We start from the raw sequence: 18,124 nt of genomic DNA on the forward strand, positions 1-18,124 counted from the left end.
TATCATACAACTTTGTGACGTAATATTTTGTGTTCAATGACAGTGTAAAATCTCTAATCAGGTATGATTCAGAAAAAATTTAGGAAATATTAAGTTAAATTAAATCTGAAAATCCAACAAAGTATTTTCTCTCTGTAAGAGCCCAAGGAAAGGATTATGGTCTGTTATTACTGTCAATTAAATATAACAGTAATTGTTTTCACATAGTCCAAGAAACTTTAAGCGTTAGAAAAGAAAATCTTCACTAAACAGATAATTATGTCTGTGGTAAAAATTTTTAAATATATGTATAATAATTTTTAGACCTATAAATTTCCACTGTCCTCTGTCTGTCTTTCAAGACATGAGAATGGAATTAGATGAAATCCGAGACCAGATATGAAAACCTTAGAGGCAGGAGGCACTAATTGACTATATATGAACTACCAGTTTGCACCAGAAGTTATGTTTTTTCCATTCGAAAGTTTTTTCCTGAAAGCAGTTAATAGATGATTAGCACAACTCTATTGTTATTGGAAAAGTATGATATACAGAAGCAAGATACTACTAATTTGAGGTGGAGAGCATATATTTTAAATTAAATAAATTACATATATGATTAAAAATTTGCAGCCTGGGATTGTGACAATCTTACAATAAATAATTGCTCATTCTAATTTGTATTTTTTGCAGTCCTAAGTAAAATATTGTAAAATTTAATTAGGAAACTTACAAGGATTTACTTTCATAATATTTGAAAATAAAAGCAACATTTCAATTCAATTATTTTTTTTTAGCATTATTGATTCATTTAAACAATATTAAATTTATTTAAAGTCATATTAAATCTAACCTGAGCTTCTAATTTGGTCCTAGCATCGCATTTTGTGCTCTCACACAAATTTTCTAATTCTTCAATATGTTTCACAGCTTTCCTCAAACGAGTGATTAGATGAAATCTTTTTCGTGGTTCAGTATTTGCTTCCTGTTTCAATTGCATGGCATGGCCCCAAGCTCTTTCTGCAGTCATCAATGGAATGTACAAATACCTAATATCGGTCAAAATATCTTCAGTAACTTTTTTTGCTTGGAATCGATGTTTCGTACCTTGGACAAAATGGAGAGATTTTCTAAGCCGGCGTAATCGACGACTACAATAACTTCTGTAAAATAAAATAAGTTTTTATAACAAGAAATTAAAATATTTTAATAAACAGATTATTGAAATGTAATACAATTACCTATAACGTTGATAATCTCCATGACGCAGGCCATGTTGTTGTTGAGCATCTTTTATTATATGAAGAACTGACTATTAAGGAAAATCTTTTCTAATTTTTATTATCTATTAAAAATTAAATAGTTGTATAATTAAACAAAAATCAACTACTTACAAATTTTATTTTCATATGATTTTAAAATAGAATACACTAAATGCCCTTTTTTTTTTATTCTTCTCACATAAGTTTTTAAAGAAAATTTATTAGAATTTTCTTAAAAATAATACTGAAATTTTATATTTTATTTGTCATTAAATGTACTAAATTATCTGATAAGTCCATTCAACAGTATTCCATGCTGGTTGCCTACTAGTTAGAAACTTTACTAATAAAGATGACTAATAATATGGTAATATCTATAAGCGATTGATAATTCATTTGGAAAAGACATAGCTTATGATTTTTATTAGAGGCGGAAAACTTAAAAAAAACAGATAATTTCAGTTTAGAAAATCATAAACTGAAAATTTTAAATAAGTATTTATTTTTCTTCACATGGCACATTCTCCTATCATTTAAATAAAAGTTTACTTGCTGCAAGATTTAAAATCTCCAATGTCATCAAATTACTTATTAAAATTAAAGCATCTTCATTAAATAATTATTTTAGATTATTTGATTAAACCAGGTATGTTTTATGGTTTTCCGGTTTCGGGTGGTCTTTTAGTAGATGAATTTGAACCAATACAGTTATTCTACTTTAAGCAGGTGTTCCATATTAACAGATCTGTTTCAGGACCTGTAGTGAGAATGGAATTGGGAAGACCTCCCCTCGCTATTGGATTGTCGATAAAATTGTTTAGATTTTGGAGGAAACTTATTGACCTATTGCAAGATGACTATCAAAAACTGATATATACAAGACTTTCAAAGATAAATAGTAATTCTTTTTTGAAGCCATGGCCTGCTATTGCTGAAGGATTACTAAATAATATTGGATTGTCCTCTAGTTATATGTATTTAACTAAAACTTTGTTCTTTTTGGATTGTGATCAACAACTAAGAAACATATATTGGCTAAAAGATGTTCATTATTTGAGTGAAAGAGATTGAAACAGTGAAATTTTTCTTAATTAATGGAATGTGGAGTCCAGCACCTTATTTATTGTCTAATTTGAGTTATAAAATAAAGTCATTTACTACAAAATTTAGATCAAATAGGTTTTTAATAAACCTAAATGGTAAAATAATTAATGTCTTAGATGACTCTGAATGTTCCTTTTGTGGAACGACAGCGGTGGATATGAGAAAACACCTACTTGAATCTTGCAACACTCTTTTGGATGTTCAAATTGCTACTCCACCATATGATTTTTGTTACCAAATTTTATTTGATGATAGTTTTGCCATGATAACTTTGTATAAATTATATAATTTCTTTGTTCATGTATCAAACTTAAAATAACAAATTTTTTTAACTCCCTTTGTAACAACACTCGTTACATCAAATAACGATTGATTGTAATCTTTATAAGATGATAAAAATAAACAGTTTAGAAGATAAATTATAAATGCTAAAGTAAATATATTGCTAAAATATTTAAACAATTTCTAGTTATGATTAATCAATTATACAGTAGTCACCACTGAACTTAGACCAGGCTGCAGTTAACATGTCATCCGATAAACAGGTTTAAAAAAAAGTAGCTTTGATTCATTGCATGAATGTTCTACATAATTTAAAACAAATATACAATAATTAATCTTTATTTTTGTTAAATATCAACTTGATATCTTGCAAGTTTAACAAAATTGAGCCAGTCAAACTTGAGTCACAGGCATTAAAAAACAGACCGCTGTCTATGTTTTTTGATGCCTATGTCACCCATGTCAATGAACATAGACCAGCCGATGATTTGCATTTAAATAATGTTACAATTGCAGTATTTCTGAAACAACTGATCACTTTCCTGTGAATGATATAAGGTGCTTTTTTAGTTTTATTTACGAACCTTTGCATTTTGTCTGCAATGACCAGTGGAAAAGCTGTTTCAGAAGATTTAAGAAATGCTATCATTGCTAAACAAAGTCATGGCATGAGTGAGAGAGCTATTAGAAAAGAGCTAATGCTAAGCAAGACAACAGTGCGCCAGATTATTGTTCATTACACTAACCATGTCCATGTTATACCTAACAAAGCTGCTGGACATCAGCGAAAAACTTCAAAAGTTGATGATAGGAATTTTAAAAGAATCATAAAAAACAACCGCCGTGCCACAGATATTGAATGTAACTATAATATGGAATGATACAACTGGAAAGAATGTATCTGTTTTGACAACATACAGGAAACTGCAAGAAGTGCATTTCCAGTTCTATGCAGCACGTGAAAAACCTTTGCTAACAGCACATCAAAAGAAGAAACGAGTACAGTGAGACAAAAACATCTTTCCTGGTCTCAACAAAAGTGGCATGAAATTCTGTGGTCTGATAAATCAAACTTTGAATTATCAGCAAGGGGCCGTCCATAAATTACGTAAGAGCGATTTTGGCCATTCTACACCCCCACCCACCCGTATAAGAAACCATAATATTTTCTTTGATCCTTCCCTATCTTACATAATATTTAGGCAAGATTTTATAGAAAGATTTTAACAAAAAAAATTTTTTATATGAAACCCTAAAAACCTTAGGTCCAAAATATATAATTATTAATTAATTAATTGATAGGTACTATTATTTATAAAAGATTTTACATGAACTTTTAAAATTTAATTTAAAATTTTACTAAATTTAAATTAAATAATAGTAAATTTAAAAAATATAAAAGTAATGAATTCGAATGAACAATTTATTTTAAGAAATTTTTTAAAATTATTAACAATCTTTTTATCATCATCATCATTAATCAACGTCATAATATTCATTTTTATATTAATTTTCACAAAAGGATGAAAAAAATTTTGACAGATCGACTAGCTAGTGCACGTGTAAACAGAAACGTCAGATAATAAAACAAGAGAGAATAGAGAGAAACCACATTCCATTGCCATATTGGTTACATCTTGGCTAAAGCCAAAAAAAAAATAAACTACATGCTGCTAAAATGTGCTAGGTGCATCTGGGGACTAAATCATAAAGCTTGTAAAACTCTATATAATGGGGTAATATAACCAATGCTACTTTATGCGGCCTCTAGCTGGAGTCATGTAACTAGTAAAAATTCAGTATCAAGTAAATTACTCTCTCTTCAAAGACAGTTTGCCATCAGAATATCAAAGTGCTGCAGAACTGTTTCTACTAATGACTCTCTGATTCTAGCAGAGCTCCTTCCTTTGCCACTATGTATTGTAGAAAAGGTTCTAAACTACTACATCAGAACTACAAATATCAAGGCTCAACAACAGTCTCTACTCCTATATACAGCTGTTCATATGCACCACATTGCAATTATCCTATCTCTGATCATCACCCTGTAAACAAGGTTATCCTCAGGGTACTGTACATTTGGTGTCATCTGCTTCCTCCATGGATAACCATGCAGACATTAATATCTATACAGATGGGTCCAAAAGTCCCCTTCATGTTGCTGATATATCTATCTTCCTCCAAATTGACATATTTTCCCCAAAGTATGTTAGAAGGTACAGATACCCCCACATACCTCCATCTATCAAGCTGAAGAAGATGCTGTCTACCAAGCTGTTCAGTGGGCCATTTTACCATCAAACAAAACTCTGTCTATCAACATTTACAGTCATTCTTATTTTGTCCTAAAAGCTCTATTAAATCCCAATTGCAATAGCAATAAAATTGCATATATCCAGCACCATATTAAAAATCTTGTAAATAAGATAACTTTTATATTTGTTCCTGGCCACAGTGGCATACTAGGAAATGAAAAAGCTGACTTTGAGGCTAAGTCAGCTGCAAAGGACACTGACTTGACTACACTCGCATCCCTCTCTCACGCAGCAGCCTTAAAAATTATATTTATGACAATGCTATGCAAAAGTGGAATCAACAATAGTTGAGCAGTAAAACTGGTTGAATAACAAGACTCTTTTCCTAGTGTTGAATGCAGATTCTCATCACCACTTAGAGTTTTAACGTTTGCTACTGCTCAACTACTTACTGAGCATGATATTTTTAGAAGCTACCTGGCAATATATAACTGGGCAGAAACTGCTTCTTGCTTTTGCTCTACAGAAAACCTAGACGCCGTCACCCATATGATCTATCATTGTCCAATTTACGATCAAGATAGACTTATTCTGAAATTAGAAATCTTTACACTTGGTATCAGGTGGTCATGTCCATTTGATAAGCTTGTTCAGAAGCCACTGTTTGATGCTTTTTACAATTATGTTCAAAATATATGGAAAAAAAGACTATAATTTCTAATTTCTAGTTTTACATTTTAGTTTTCACTAAAAGCTGAATTCTAATTTTATGTTTACTTTGTATCATGTACTTTGGTTTATGTATTCTTAGTGTTATACACCCATAGGAGTGGTGCACTTATTCTAATATAAAAAAGAGAGAAACCACTACATGGCCTTTCTCTCATGATAAAAAATGTGTAGAGCGTGATTCTGCTAGTGTTATTATTCTATCACATCACATGAGATAGCTTTTGTACAATTAGAGTTCTTAATAGAAACTGCCAAATTCAAAACTCCACCACTCAACGAGATCAAAAAGTAAGAATATTACGTAAGACGAGTCTACTACCCCCCTACCCGAGTAAGAAATCATAAGAAATCCTTGACCCCCCACCCACCCCAAAATACCTTACATAATTTATGGATGGCCTCCAACAGACAAGCAAATGTGTCATTCGATCTGCCAGTCAAGTTAATGAGCCATCGTTGTTATACCACTCAGTGAAGTTTCCTGCCAGCTTCATGGTTTCGAGATGTATGAGCGCCAGTGGTATTTTCAGGTACCAGGGTCAGTTGACATTTGTTGATGGAACACTTGCTTCAGAGCAATACATTAACGTTCTACAACAGTATTTATTTCCATCCATAGCAAAGCTATATCCAAATAGAACCTGCACTTTCCAGCAGGATGGGGCCACGTCATACAAGCAGAAAAACAACAGTGGCTTGCAGAAAAGAACATAGAACTTCTTCCTTGGCCATCCAACTGCCCAGATCTTTCACCAATTGAGAATGTATGGAACATTATGAAGAGACATCTGTAAAAAACATGCCCTCTAACAGTTGGACTAAAAGCTTCCACCTTAACTATCTAGAATTCCATAATGGCAAATGAATGTGAACACCTAGTCAACAGCATGCCAAAATGTATGGAAAGTGTTTTGGCCGCAAAGGTGACGCAACAAAATATTAAACATGCAGTGATCTATGTTTATTGATGGGGGTGATGCAGTGATCTATGTTTTTTGATGCCTGTGACTCAATCTTTTTGACTGGCTCAATCTTGCTAAACCTGCAAGAAATTGAGTTGATATTTAGTATTTTGCAAAAATAAAGATTATTACTGTATATTTGTTCTAAATTATGTAAAACATTCATGCAATAAATCAAAGCTACTTTTTTTTTAAACCTACTTATTGGATGACATGTTAACTGTGGCCTGGTCTAAGTTCAGTGGTGACTACTGTAATAATTATAGCAGGTCTTTGTATAAAATCAAATCACTTTTTGATGAATTCCCCAAAATAAAATTATGTCCATTGTATAATATTTATTTTATCACAAAGGTCATAGTCATTACTTATCATAAATATCTGCTTCATATTGAATGGCTGCAACTGGACATAACACTTACAATGACCAAACAAAAATATAGTCCAAAGGCAAGAAAATTTGGAAACAAAAACAGATTTGGTAGGAAATTACATTTTATCTTTTCCTTTTCAAGAAAGCCATTTTTGTCATCACAAAATTCCAAGTAGATCTTAACCCAGATTTGACCATCAGTTGCATATCTGTGCATTCAAACAAATGAATCCAAGAAGCAATATGATGTACAAATTTTACTCAATTGTCTTCCATGAGGATTTCCAATTTAAAAATCAGCATTCCTAATTCTGACACTTGTTACACTTGCAACTTATTCATTGCACAATATAAGGCAAATCCCACAGAGAAATAGTAGTACCAGAAAAAAACTGGAAATGTATGAAAAGAAGGCTGAGGCCACTGAAAATGATGGAATAAGAGGGAATCAATTTCTAGAATTTGGCATTCAATTACCATTTCAAAGGACTTGTAATAACAAATATTCATTCCAACATTGACAAACAGCCAGATATTTTACTTCTGTTTGTTGTTTCATTACAATTGTTGGTTCATTTCAGCAATACTGGGAGGATGCCTATACATAGATGTAGCCTGAGGAAATTTCAGAAAGAAGAGAAATGAAATTGCATCACATATCTTAAAAGTCATACAAACAACTTTGGTGCCACAGGTACAACAACATTATATACAACAATATTATTGTAGTTACTTTTAAAAAAGCACAAGAAATCTTATCAACATGTTCTGTTCAAAATAATTTAACAAGATTTTTTTCAACAGTGTATTTGTGTTCCTTAATTCTTTGAAGTAGTGTGTCTCTGGTAGCTCATACACATGTTAATTGTGTATTGAAGTGATAGTTTTCAATTGAAATGGCATAAACACATGAGGAGTTGGTATATGTATATGTAAGACAAATAAATACATATTATAATCAAAACTTAAAAACATAAGTACAAGCAAACATAAATGGTACAAAAATAAAATAAAAATAGCAATTAAAATAAACAAATAATTATTGGGGAACTAAGCCCAAGTTAAAGCTTGTATATAGATTTCCACACCATCAATAATGTGTACCACATTATTGATGGTGTGGATCACTATGATTGATACAAATCATAGTGATGCTGTATTTATGTTTGCTTGTACAGTACTTATGTTTTTAAGTTTTGATTATAATATGTATTTATTTATGTCTTACATTTCTTGTACAGTAGAGAGTTGTTTATCCAAACCCCGGTTATCCAAATTGTCGGTTATCCAAACACTTTCCAGTCAGACTGTGTCGTGCTGAATTGAACTTTTTTGATACTAGATTTACTTCGTAAGTATAATTTTTATGTTTTTATTTTTTCAATATGTTTATTTCGTTTGTACAAAATAAAGAAATAATTTTTAACGATACAATAGCCTCGATTATTATTATAAAAATTTTCGTTAGACTTAAAATTGACGAAAATTCAACACAAAGCGTGCCGCTTTGTGTTGAACACCTCCAATAGCATTGCATTTCTCTGTTGCAATATTTTGCAACAGCTCTGTTAACTATACAGTCAATTGTTGTACAAAACTAGCAGTCAAATTCATTTAAACAGCTCTGTTGCAATATTTTGCAACAGAGAAAAATTCAACACAAAGCGACACGCAACAGAGAAAAATTTCAACATCGGACAGGTTAATATATTTTTTCGTACATAATCGGTTATCCGAACAACCCCAGTCCCCAACTGATTCGGATAAACGACTCTCTACTGTACTTCAATTGTACGAATGTTCTATTGATTTAGAATGTTCTTCCCATTCTTTTTAATTTAAATTATTTCTGATGCATTTAATGTTTTTTAAATGTTCTTTTTTCATTTAAGTTTGATGTTCCAACTGAAGAATGCCTATGGAAGTAGGTTGAAAACGTTTCTGATTATTGCTGGAGTTATACAAGGTGTATTGCTTCTTTCATTCACATTCTTTTATTAAAAGGTATAAACTTGACCTTGATGGCATGGAGTGATAACTGTGTTGGCCAAAACAAACTATGATGATCAGTCTCCTTTGTATGTACTGTACACCATTACAGTAGGACTCTTCCACAACATTCATCATACGTTCTGTATCAGAAGTAACTCTTTCATGTCCTGCAACCATAATTTTGGCCTGATAGAAAAAAAAAATAGACAACAAAGTCAATGATTCCAAAACATCTGAAAAAACATTGTCAGCTCCACTTGACAGAAGTGCCCATTCAAAACAATTTTATGGGTTTTCATGTCATGGCAGACAAATTTCTCCAAACAAACAAGCTGGAGATATCTAAAGTCTTTCAGATCTGGATTTCAAAGGACAGTCCTGATTGTCTCTCTAACCATGAAACATTCAACTCCCTGGAAGCCTAAAAAGAAGTTCCAGTTTTAAACAAACAATGAAAAATTTGGCTGATGAGATCCTTCCACAACAGACATCACCCTATTTCTGCATTCCAGTTGTGGAAGAAACCACAGTTAATGAGAAGAAAAAAAATCTGTAATCAATGCTGGAATATCTTCCAGATGAACACCACTGCATATTCTACAATGATTAATAAAGAAATGCAATGCTGTTGGAACGTAGCATTTAAAAACAGTCAATATTATTTTCTAATTCTTTCTGTTTGTTGCTATATACATAATATAGCAACACTAACATTTTAATAAACATATATACTACATAAAGTACAGAATATATTATATGGACCGAACGTTATCCATACCTGTCAAAAATCAAACAATAAAACTAAGGAGAATAGCAGCTATTGTTAGATCTTTGCCTGACAGAATGTGTGGCACATAATCATTGACAATAATGAAAGTCTTATCTTTTTTCTGAGAGGTGTCAAATAAATCTTTTAACTAAACATGTTAAGTCATCCTTCTGTTTAAAACAAGATTTGATCACAAAATCCATGTCTTGGGTTCTCTACAAAAAAACTTGTTTTCTTACATTTCACAACTTGGCATTTAGACCATTGGTTATTTCTAGTCCTCAATTATTAATTAAACAATTTTTCCATTATTCAATAAAGACCTATTTCTATAATGATTTATCTTCAAAAATGACACAATGCAAACTAATGACACTTTGATATTCTGCTTTAACAGTTTATATTATTATTATTGACCTGCAATTTGAAAAAATTGTAGACCTATACATTTTCACTGTCCTTCCTTAATGTTGAGAATGATTATCTGTATCTTCCTTAATGTTAGATAGATGAAATCAGAGAGCAGATATGGAAAGCCTGGACAGGAGACCATGATTGACCGGTTTGCACCAGAAGTCATGTTATTTCAATTCAAGTTTTTCCCTGAAAGCAGTTAACAGATGATTGGAACAACACTATTATTAAAGGAAAGAGGCAAGGTACTACTAATTTGAGGTGGAGAGCATATATTTTAAATTAAATAAATTATATATATGATTAAAAATTGCAGCCTGGCATTGTGACAATAAATACAGTAGAGCATCGATTATCCGACCCCCGATTAACCGACTTATCGGTTAACCGACCACGTCCTAGTTGGCAAATTCAAATGTCCGCTAGTGATGTGGCGCTACAATATTTGGTTATGTCTTGGCTACTTTAATATTATTTTTGTTAAATTCTTGCATGTTTTAGCTGGCAGCACTGGCTCGACCATGAAAGGGAGGCTAGTATTTAAACCAGGTCTAATACACTATACTAATAATGTATTTTTTCATACTTTTTGGTTATCCGACTTTTCAGTTATCCGACCAACCCCAGTCCCCAATTAAGTCAGATAATTGATGCTCTACTGTAATTGCTTGTTTTGATTTCGAAACGACTTATTTGCTATTGTTAGCAAATAGCAAACCTTCATGCTATTTCCAAAGAGACTTACTTCCACTCATGTTTATTCCAAAACATTGTAGTACCTCCTATACACCAATCAGGCAACCTTTTTGAAGTCACATAACAAAAAGATGGAAACTTCCATTCCTGATGTTTCCTCTATAGAAAAATAAAGCAGACATTCATTTTCATCAACTTTTTAATTAAAAATATCTAGAAATGTCAGTTTGTGATGATCCAGTAGAGAGAAAAGGAAATAACAAAAAAAACAATGCATCATTTCAGAAGACTGGAAAAAGAAGGCAGCAAAAAAGCAGAAGTATGCTAGCAAAGACAAGCCAAGAAAAATTGAATGACACACCAATAGAAGATGCCTGGCATCTTTTTTACTACCCAAGATGTATGTTTTATTCAAAACTGATAAACTACAGCAAGATAATTTGTATGCTCTCATATATGAACATAAATTGCTTGGTCACAAACAAAATGTACAAAACTTTTTTTTTTGTGTCTGTCATATATTATACACACTGATATATGATATACAAGAAAGGAGTGGAGATAAAGTGAAAGTTTGCCTACGTTATGCCTAGCCATGTTTTGTAGAATTTTTCTGATTCAACCAAAATATCTACATAGACTTGCTGATTATTTCTTCCAAAATGGAATGTCTTAAAGAGAAAGATGGGGTGAAAAAAAAAGGCAAACTTATGAGCAGGCAGTCTCTGGGAACTTATTTATTATATGAATATTGAATGTATATTATTGTGACAGCATCACAATGCCAAGCTGCAATTTTTAATCATACTTTAATTTGAAAAATCACATGATTTCTGGTCCAGACTAGAAGTTCGTACATAGTTAATTGGGTCCTCCAGCCCTAAGCTTTCCATATCTGGTCTTGATTTTCATCTAACTTCATTTTTGAGATTAATGAGAGACAGATGGACAGATAATAGTGGGAATATATAAGTCTGCAATTTGAATTGCAGTCCAACAAACAAAGTTTCAGATTTGTTTCTTCCCATTATGGCAGAGAAATGATAATTTAATTAAGTAACTTCATTAAACAAAACAATAAAATGGTTAAAATTTAAGGTAATCACTGTTAAACAGGTAGTTAGTAACATTGATTCCATTTATCCTTATAGGCTCTTCATTGAAAGTATCTTCCGAAGACTCTTAAATATAATATGTGAATGTTCTGCAAAAAAAAAAAAAAAATCCCCAGCAGAAAACTGCAAGTATTACCTATGTCTTAAAATGTTTAACAAAACTACAATCTGGGTTTTGGGATTCCTTCAATCAGATGTACTGTACTTTCTGTAAGGAATATGATATGAAGAATGAGATGGAAGTAGACTAGAAAAAGAAAAAGCTTGTATGTGAACTACTTGTTCATAAAGTGTTCTACAACCTCATGAACATAGAAGTAGCTTATAAGATGGCAACTGCATGTTTTGTCATCAATATGCACATGTAGCAATATCAGATGCTTTCTATTTCCATCAGGTTTGGGTAACTTTTTCGGTATAGTGTGTCACTATGGAAAGAAATTAAACCGAGGAGGATATGTCCTTTTGTACACAGAATGAGTGAAAGCCATACTGAAAGCATACTTTAAGATATGGCAGTGGTAAAATATTTATAGTTTATTTCTTTTTATTTTGTCTAAAAAAGTTTTGTCAGTTATTAAGTTATCATACCATTAAATTCATTTAAAATTTTTCTTTAATACTATGATTGCAAAATACTATAATTTCCAGCAAATACAGTCAACTTGTCTTAAACAAGTTGACTGTATTTGCTGAACAAACACCTATAAAGTGAATTCTCACATTAAAGTAAATTTTTCTGTTGCCCTGGCAAAATGCCATTGTCACAACATTAATTTTTATGCAATAAAGCAAAAAAAAAAATTTACCAGAATTCATTAAACTGAACTATAAGTCATCTTCACAACCCTCCAAGAAATAACCGTATTTCCAATAAGGGTTGCTTCTTTTTTTTTAACACTTTTCAAAGTGAACAATTAAAACTATAATAAATGTTCTATTTTGAGTAGAATACATTTTTCTCTCTAGTAAGCAAAGACAGGCTCAACTTCCAATTATAGAGTAATTCAAACATCTGGTTTTAGCAGATATTCTACTGTACTCAGAAAATAGGAGTTAATGCTTAAGTATAGTCACCCTTTTAAGTGGATGTGATCCCATGCAAACACATGCCAGTTTGCATATCAGGGGTGCATATGGTAATGCCAGGTTTGTGTCAAATTTGGCTCCTTTTTAATTTTTTTGATGCCAAAATATATTTTTATTAGATAATACATCAAAGACCTGCTTACAAGTTAGAAGTATAGGTACAGAAATTCTAAGTCTGTCTTTTCTTTGGTTGATCTTGACTTCTCTCTATGCATGGTATAGCACATCAGGCTATTTTAATCAAACTGCAGCAGACATGTGATACATGGGCATCCCATTTTATTCTTCTTTTATGTATTCAATCATTGATTTTTTTGTTACAATGTTCTCAGATATCCTCTTATTTTATTATTATTATTCTATCTTGTCCTATTAATTATCCTTCTTAATGTGTTTATTGTTGTAACATCCATCATTTGTTTACTTGGACATTTTTGGCTCTTGTACTTTGCTACTTTAGTTAATGTCAGACATTAGTTTTTATATATTCTTAACTAAGATTCAATCTTCAGGTATAATATCATTTAAACATCCTTATATGTTAGGTGTACATTACTAATTCATCCAGTATATTCTGTTTATATATTTGATACAGGAAAAAACTATTTAAAAGGAAGGGAAAAAAAAGCCTTTTTAAAATTTAATATTTTACCATGTACAACAGACACAGAACAAACTTCCAGTGCATATAATACAAAAAACAAACACTGCACAAAAGTTTTCCAACTCCTTCAGAGTTCTTCTTCAGGTGCAACTGAACAGTTACTTGATGGAACGTTATTGGAACTAATGCCTATTTGTAAAGCCAGTGTTCGTTTTTTGTATCATATGCACCGGAAGTTGTTTCTGTGTCTATTGTACATATCTCCTGGCATGGAGTGGTGTGTATATTATTTTGTCTATGATAATATTATAAATCTATATAACCATGATTTTTTTAAATGTTTCAATCATGTAATTTTGGTCAGTAAAAATAGTTTCTAAGAAACTATAATAACCTATACATAATATAAATTAATACATTCAGCAGTTTGTAACTAATCTTTGTAATAAAAAAATTACATATATAGGGAACTTTAATAAAAATATCACCAAAATTTCCACTTGACAATATTTTTTATTAAAGTGGCAATAAAAATCTTAGTCTGCCTTATTTCAACATTCAAAGTAAAACTGAATCACAAAGCACACTTCAGAAAAAACAGCAGAATGTCAAGCTCCTGTGTGAGAGTCCCATGCATCACACAGCTGGTGTCGTGACATATGCAACAAGCTTGGACAGGAAGTCAGGAAGTGATGTAGAGAACCAAAGGTGGTTTTCATGCAATGCTGTCCACCATTTTCAGATTTGGGATTTTTTATCAACAAACAGAAGATTTGAAGAATTTTTTGGGGTAACATTTTTTTCACTTTAATCTTTTCTCAGTAGACTAAAGCATAAAAATTTTGACATGACAGAACCTGTGAAATACTGTTTAAGAATTGTGATCAAAAGTGTTATTCAGAATAATTCTTATTTCTAAATGACAGCTTAGCATGTTACTTCTCCTTTTCAGACTACAAACTGATAAAGATACCAGAAACTGCATTAATTAGCAAATAAAACTGGAGGTAATAAATAATTTGAAGTGGCAAAAAAAATTTAATTTGGTGAAATGGTTGGCAATTTTTTAAAACAACCCCTATGTAGAGGAAATATTTGATCTAAAAACATCATTTTAAAATTTAATACTTTGAAAATGACTCTGGTAACAGCAGATTAAAAAAATTATACTAAGTTATATGTTTGATTATGAAATTAAACTATAACTCTTTTCAAGGAGCAGTTAAAAACTCTATTTAATCACAACAGAAAATCAAAATGCAGTCCGAGATTTGTTTTTGCAAATACTTTTCAAACTAAGTTTAGCCTTCACATTTCACTCAAATCAACTCGTTTCTTATTTCTTTCTAAATTAACACAAAGTATATGGCTCGTATTGGCCACAACTCCGAGCGAACACGATACGGATGCACGTGTCCAATTAGCTGGCCACAAGACAGAAAGGCCACACATGCACAGGAAAATAATGCCTTCTGGGAGATTTTTTAAGAAAAACCGGCTTCCATTCGAACATTACAGATGTGGAGAAAATCCAGAAACTCCACGTGGCCGGCCCATCCAAACGAGGTGCAAAACCACGACTGAACTCCTGGCATTCAGGGAACACTTGGCCATCAAATTAACTTATTGCAAGACGACCATTCATTAGTAAATATTCTGTTCTAAAAAAATGGAAAGAAATGATAAACCTATAGATAAATAAAAAATTATAATATTTTCACTTTAATTCTGCTAATGTATTTTCTAATTTATGTAATCAAGCAACAAATGCTTATTTCATCTAATATGCAAATTACTAGTGAAGGTATTTAAATGCTAAAATTCAAATACATTATAAATAGAAAAATTATAAAATTAAATGAAAGTACGGATGGAAATTCTAATATTCAATAAAATATCAAAAGCTATTTTTATTATTAAGACATTAATTATTATAAATGTTTATGGAACATCTGGTAATGTTAGGCTTAAAAGTGTAAAGACTAATTTATCTAAAATAACATTCAGATATAAAGATTATGAAGTAAACAAACCATATACATGCAAGGATACTTTCTAAGGTAAACGTTTGTTTATGTAAATTGGATTTATTTTCTGCTTGTTTGCTTTCGTTGGCTGATGCAGAATCGCCTGTCGCCATGTTGGCTTAGAGCACAGCGCACTCTATAGGTATAAAACTCGTTTCGCTTAACATTACGTTTAATTAATTCATTATATTTTGCCGCTATAATTACTCACATGTTAGATATAAACTTTTAATTTATTTATTTTTCTGGTCTAAATTTCTATATATATATATATATATATATTTTATATCTAACTGCTCATTTAATCTAAAAAAATGTATGCATTTACAGTATATTTATAAATATTGATGCATATATTTTTTAGTTTACATAAATTAGTAAAAATTAAAAAAAATAAATTGAATTTATGTCAAATTTCATAAATTATCATTTACGTTTAAGCATTTTTGAACTTAACTTAAAAAATTTATATTGATACCATTGCTTCAAGCCGGATGGCCGAGCGGTTATGGTGACAGCCTATCCATCCCGACCACTATCTGATCGTCCCATTGTGAGCTTGACCAAAACCACAATGGCTTGCTAAAAAGTGCCTATAGAGCAGAAATAGTTGAAAAGAAAAAACAACATGTAAGGCATTTTTGAATTCGTTACGAAATATTTGAAAAGCATCATTTCAATAAGCTGAAGAGAACGATTTCTCTAAAACTCTTCAGGAATCAACTCTTTCCGCTCTGTAAGCACTAAGAACAACTCTTTAGCGAGCCCATTACAGTCAAACCAGTTTTTATGCGGTGGATAGGGACCGCATAAAAAATCGCACAAAAAAGACCGCATAAAAACAGGTTTGACTGTATAGTTCGGCCACGTCCACAATCGGTCGCTGGGTGGTAAAAAACGAAATTCGACATAACCGGACGGAGCACCACCTGAATAATTCCTGGAGTTTCTCAACCCGTCCGAATTCGTCGTAACGTTCCTCAGAGCAATAGGCTGATGCCTTGACCGCTCGACCAGCCGCCCGTCAAATAAACATTGATAGCTGGTTCCAGGTACACGTCCAGCGACGAGCTGGCGGCTCGGACTTTTTCGATGTTCTTAACATATTTAATACTTTGCAGCCTGAGGAAATTATTTCTCATGTTTCAGTTTTTAGAACATTTATTTAATGTGGAATGAATTTAGTTTTTCACGGTAGCTGTTGTTGAAGCAATTTCTGATAATGGAAAATACTACAATATGTGGGAGGCGGATGTTACTACAAGTAGAATTATTTTTCTTGTCGATGCCACCGGCAGGGCCGGATTTACATAAGGGCATTTGGGGCCTGTGCCCAGGGCCCCCACAAAATAGGGGCCCCCCACAACACTAAAAAAAATTATGTTTAAACATAATTTTTTTTCTATTACCGCGACAGCCTAGTGTGGCCTAATCATGAGAGCCACAGGCAAAGAAAACCAAACCCGGGAAAAAACCTATGAAACATCGGAAAATTTCGGGAAAAAATTTCACATAGGTATTTTTCAGTTAAATTAAAATAATTAGTTTTACACAATAAAATATATGTATGTTTACAATAACCTTATTTTTAAAATGAAATTTACAACTTCATAGTTCAAATTTAATTGAAAGTACAGTATTTTGTGTAAACTTTCTAAATCATCAAATTTGCCTACTCTTAAAGGGGGGCCCCGCCGAATTTGTGCCCAGGGCCCCTGGATTGGTAAATCCGGCCCTGGCCACCGGGACATGTTTTGGACTGTTAGCCGCCTGCGTGCTACATATATTTGACCGTCCCTATCAATGCTGATCGCGAGTAAATTCAAAACCCAAGCCAACCCATGAGAACGTACTATCGATAGTTTCATGTAGTTGACAGGGGGTAAAAAAAAATCCATAAAAATATTTGATATATATTAATTTTAATTTTATTCAAATCAAACCTCCCCGTTGATAATAGGCGCCCTTCATTGGCCGGATGGCCGAGCGGTCAAGGTGGCCAAGCCTACCGCTCTGGGGACCCGGGATCGAATCCGAACGGGTCGAATAATCCCCAGGAATTTTTCGGGGGATGGTCCGTTCGGATATGTCGGGCCCCGTCCCTCACCACCCGGTCGCCCCATTGTGGGTTTGGCCGAACCAATAATGGGCCTTCTAAAAGAGGCCCTCTTAGTGCCCACAGGGCGGAAAGAGTTTAAAAAAAAAAAAATAGGCGCCCTTCTGCGCCGCCATGAAATAGAAGCTGCAAACTAAAATAAAATATTTCTCATTTAGTATATGAATATGTGTATATAAAAGTTTATTTAAATTAACAACGTTGGTGCGCACCTCTTTGTTTATTTAAATTGGGCTACAATTTGAAAAAATTTAAGACCTATAAATTCCCGTTGTCGTCTGTCCGCATGTCTGTCCTTCCTTAATCTCAAGAACGGAGTTCGATACACGAAGCTCAAACCAAATATAGAAAGC

General features: G+C 32.3%; 1 protein-coding gene across 1 annotated transcript in view; it reads right to left on the reverse strand.

Annotated features, from left to right (window-relative positions):
• Srp68 (signal recognition particle 68) overlaps positions 1-15,793 on the reverse strand; it is a 26,701-nt gene extending 10,908 nt beyond the window's left edge. Inside the window, exons 1-3 of the mRNA XM_067280553.1 lie at positions 15,681-15,793; positions 1,221-1,287; positions 833-1,142 (exon numbers count right to left, since the gene is read on the reverse strand). Of these exons, the coding sequence (XP_067136654.1) occupies positions 833-1,142; positions 1,221-1,287; positions 15,681-15,768 (465 nt within the window). The 5' untranslated portion in view covers positions 15,769-15,793. The remainder of the gene's footprint in view (positions 1-832; positions 1,143-1,220; positions 1,288-15,680) is intronic.
• Positions 15,794-18,124: the final 2,331 nt, after the last annotated feature.

This window comes from Centruroides vittatus, unplaced genomic scaffold, assembly GCF_030686945.1.
Source record: "Centruroides vittatus isolate TY-2023 unplaced genomic scaffold, ASM3068694v2 contig_885, whole genome shotgun sequence".
NCBI classification, from domain to species: domain Eukaryota; kingdom Metazoa; phylum Arthropoda; class Arachnida; order Scorpiones; family Buthidae; genus Centruroides; species Centruroides vittatus.